Source organism: Salvia splendens, chromosome 15 (genome assembly GCF_004379255.2).
Source record: "Salvia splendens isolate huo1 chromosome 15, SspV2, whole genome shotgun sequence".
Classification (NCBI taxonomy): Eukaryota; Viridiplantae; Streptophyta; class Magnoliopsida; order Lamiales; family Lamiaceae; genus Salvia; species Salvia splendens.
This window is the reverse complement of record NC_056046.1, coordinates 12,717,893-12,721,791: the sequence shown is the minus strand read 5'-3', so window position 1 is coordinate 12,721,791 and position 3,899 is coordinate 12,717,893. Positions and strand designations below refer to the sequence as shown.

At 44.2% G+C, this 3,899-nt stretch overlaps 1 protein-coding gene across 1 annotated transcript; it reads right to left on the bottom strand.

Annotated features, from left to right (window-relative positions):
* Positions 1–2,563: 2,563 nt before the first annotated feature.
* On the bottom strand, positions 2,564–3,666 carry LOC121768795 (transcription factor MYB1-like). The gene is made up of 2 exons (XM_042165347.1): positions 3,364–3,666; positions 2,564–3,290 (listed from the first exon to the last, which is right to left on the bottom strand). Exons 1-2 carry the CDS (start codon positions 3,494–3,496, stop codon positions 2,671–2,673), a joined length of 753 nt encoding a protein of 250 aa, XP_042021281.1. The 5' UTR covers positions 3,497–3,666; the 3' UTR covers positions 2,564–2,670.
* Positions 3,667–3,899: the final 233 nt, after the last annotated feature.

Below are 3,899 nucleotides of genomic sequence, written 5' to 3'. Positions count from 1 at the left end.
CCTCGGGTCGATGAGCTGTCTAACGACCGTTTGCGACGGTCTGCCTCATCGGCCCGGGAGTATTGGTCCGCAATGTCCCACATTTCCTGAGCTGTCTGCGGACCGCACTCAACGAGCTTCCTGTAGAGAGCTCCGGGCAGGATTCCATTTTGGAATGCCGAGATGACAAGCAGATCGTTGAGATCGTCTACTTGCAGGCATTCCTTGTGGAATCTTGTCATAAAGTCGCTGATTTTTTCGTCGCGACCTTGACGAATGGAAAGCAGCTGAGCCGAAGTGATTCGGGCTTCCGCTTTCTGAAAGAACCTCCTGTGGAAGGCATCCATTAGATCTCGGTAAGATCTGATGCTGCCCTGGGGGAGGCTATCGAACCACCTTCTCGCGTTCCCGATGAGCAGCTCGGGAAACAGCTTGCACATGTGGACCTCGTTGAGACCCTGGTTCGCCATGTTATATTGATAGCGCCCCAAGAAATCGTGAGGGTCCACGAGCCCGTCGTAAGTCATCGACGGAGTTCGGTAGTTCTGTGGTAGGGGAGTTCGGGTGATGTCGTCCGAGAACGGAGTCTTCAGTGCTCCGTACACGGCGAATCCGATATCTCGTCGGTATGGAGGAGATTGAGTTCTCATGTGATTCCGGTACCGAGGAGGAACTGGAACATGTTGGGGACGGGGATTCTTTCTCCTGGGAGATGCGACACTACTGCGGTAGTGACTTTCTTGTGCGGAGGGAGAAGGAGAATCCGTCGTTTTCGTCTCCGGCTGCTTTTGGCTTTTTTGCAGGAAGGTTAAGAATTCCTCCTGCTTCGCCGCCAAAAACTGCTTAACAGCCTCATTCAAATCGGGCTGCTGGGAAGACTCAGTGGGACGATTTTTGGAGCGGCTTGTTCCTTCGCCATGAGAACTGGTGGTGGATTTATCCCTAGGCTGTTTTCCAGACCTATGGGATGGATTGGCTTCCTCCTGGTTCTCACGGGCAGGAATACGGGTACTCTGCGATCTGGTATGCATTTTTTGGGTGGAAAAAATGGATCAAAAATTCGCTTTATCACAAATTTTGTTCTCTGTTTCCCACAGACGGCGCCAGTGATGGATCCGCGAATTTCTGATGTTAGTAAATGCTGGTAGAGAATAAAGACTACGACACAAAGAATTTACGTGGTTCGATTTACTGAAGTAAATCTACGTCCACGGGAAGAAGGGAGGGCAAGATTGTATTGCTTGATCTGGGATTACAGCTTACAACACAGACTTGCTATATGATATTTTATCTCTAGAGAGCTTAACCTTTTTCTATCTGATCTAAGTTCTATTTATACATTGAACTAAGATCGTGGCTTGCATCACCACTAATGATGGTTGTGGATGAGCAATAACTGCTCAATAACTGCTTCGTACCACTAAATAGATCGTGGGTATAGTGGAGGTCGTGGAGGCCTTTCATGAGTCCACTAACTCCTAGTTCGGTCGAATGCTGAGACCGAACTGCTGGACTTTACCGATCAGCTCTTGCCGATCTGAGAGGAGAGCTTGACTGGTCGGCTTTTACCGAGCTGTAGGCTGAGTCCGAACTCTTTGGTGCCGAACAGATACTCTTTCTTGGGCTTTGGGCTGATGGGCCGTCATTGCTGTTGGGCTTGTTTAGTACGCACCCCATCAAGCATATATCTCTAAATTTGTTTAATATTCTATAAATAATGACTAATTTTTATCATTATGCATTTGACTGATCACATGTTAATTTTCTTGGTATCAGCCCGATTAGTCTGAAAACCAAATGCGTAGGGTTAGAGATAAAAACTTTAGCCAGTATCTGATTAAACCATAATTTGAATAGGGTTTTGAAACTGCTGAACTGGTTTGATTGATACTCTAATAAAACTCAAAAAATGTGTAGTATAAATTCTTTTAATAAAGCTATGTGGTCAATCTTATAAAGATTATAATATTACCCTTTCGTTCCATGTTAATATAGTCATTTTTCTATTTTGGGAAATTCCAAGTTAATTGAGTCATTTTCTATTTTTGACAAAAAGTAATTACCATTTTACTTTATTCTCTCTTCATCTCTCTTACTTTATTCTCTATTACTTTTTTCACCATCTATTTAATACACTATTCTTAAATTATGTGCTGAAAAGAAATGCATCTATTATAAAGGAACGGAGGGAGCTAAATTTACAATGAGAAGCCAATTTACTAAATCTAGATGACAAAATAATTATTCTAGCTCTCTAGGTGTACATTCTTAAGGGAACTAAATGCAATAAATTTACTGTTTTCGACATCCCTACTAATAGACAAAGTTTGGAATGTTTGATTGAATTTTGGCTACACACATTTAACTAGTAGCGTTGTTAGATGAGACGATGTTTTGTTAACTGAGCAATAGTAGTAACAAGTAAAAACACAACAATTGGAAATGTTCCTTTAAGTAAATTTATAGATTTGAAGGTGTTGGTAAATCAATAAGACAAAAATTCCTATATAATGGAACAAGGCTTTGAAGAGTTCGGGAACTAATTGTGTTATACCCACAATCCCACATTAATTAGTTAGAATGATTTAAAATGAAAAAAAGAATAAAAGTAGTTTATTATCGCACAACCATACATATTTTTTATTTATTTACATTTTAAAAAAAAATCCATATTTATTAGTAGTAAATCTTCTAGAGAAGCTGGAGGTACTCATCGTAGACCTGCTCCAACATGTTCACATCGCTTGATATGGAACCGGAGTGGTTAAGCACCGGCAAAATAAACCCTCCGTCGAGGAAATCATCAGCGCAGCCGTAGTCCTCGAAAATCGGCGGCCACGGCACCGGCGGGAATGAGAGGTCCTTCTCCGGCACGTAGGCGGCGTCGCTGTTGGAGGCCAAGCTGTCGTAGCTGTTGCTGCGGGAGAACGCCGACGACACCCTGATCGGCTTCGGCACGCACACTTTCGTCTTCGGCGGAGGAGCGTCCTCCTTTGGCGGCGGCGGAGGAGGGGTTGGCTTCTTCTTCTTCTTCTTGTGCTTTGCGGGCTTGGTGGCGAGGTGGGGGAGGTCCTTGTGGGGGGCGGCGGAGGAGTTGAGCTTCTTGAGGAGGTGAGTATTCCAGTAGTTTTTGATCTCATTGTCCGTTCGACCTGGCAATCTGCCGGCGATTAAGGACCAGCGGTTGCCGAGGAGGCCGTGGAGGCGCACGATGAGATCCTCCTCGTCTTCGCTTATGTTGCCGCGCTTTATCCCCGGCCGGAGGTAGTTCATCCACCTCAGCCTGCAGCTCTTGCCGCATCTCATTAGATCTGCACCAAATTACACTACGTTAAGGGGGAGAGAGAGAGAGAGAGAGAGAGGAAATTAAATGAAGTTAGGTACCGGCTTTCTTTGGGAGAGATCTCCATTGGCCTTCACCGTGTTGGGTGATGTAATTGGCGAGAAGAGTGTCTTCTTTAGTGGACCAAGGGCCTCTTCGGAGGCCAACCTTGGAGCAGCAAGGGGATCTTCCCATCGCAATTATTGAGACTTGCTACCAATAAATATCGACACACTTGATTGGAGTATTTCTTCTAGTTTTCCTCTCTCTCTCACACACAGAGCACGCAGTAGCAGCCAATAAGAGAGAGAGAAGGGATGAGGGAAAGAAACCAAATGATTTTTTCGCATAGCAGCCACGGAACCATGGAGTGTCTGCCTTTATAGGCCGCGAAAATTACTGGGCAATGTCCCTCTCACACACGCTGTTTTTAGTACGATAAATATATGCCCAAAATTGAATTCTATACTTTCGGTTTCATTTTTGATCCGTCTCGTACCTTTAGCATTTAATCAGCAAAAATGTTTTGTTCGTAATTATCCTACTACGAAATATTTTATGAAATCGTATCTAATATTCCATCCGTCCCATAAAAATA

Excerpts from the sequence above, each read along its gene's own strand:
- LOC121768795 (XM_042165347.1), bottom strand. The coding sequence starts at position 3,496 with ATGGGAAGATCCCCTTGCTGCTCCAAGGTTGGCCTCCGAAGAGGCCCT. Across the intron at positions 3,291-3,363 it reads ATCTCTCCCAAAGAAAGCCG|ATCTAATGAGATGCGGCAAG; the intron begins GTACCTAACTTC and ends AATTTGGTGCAG.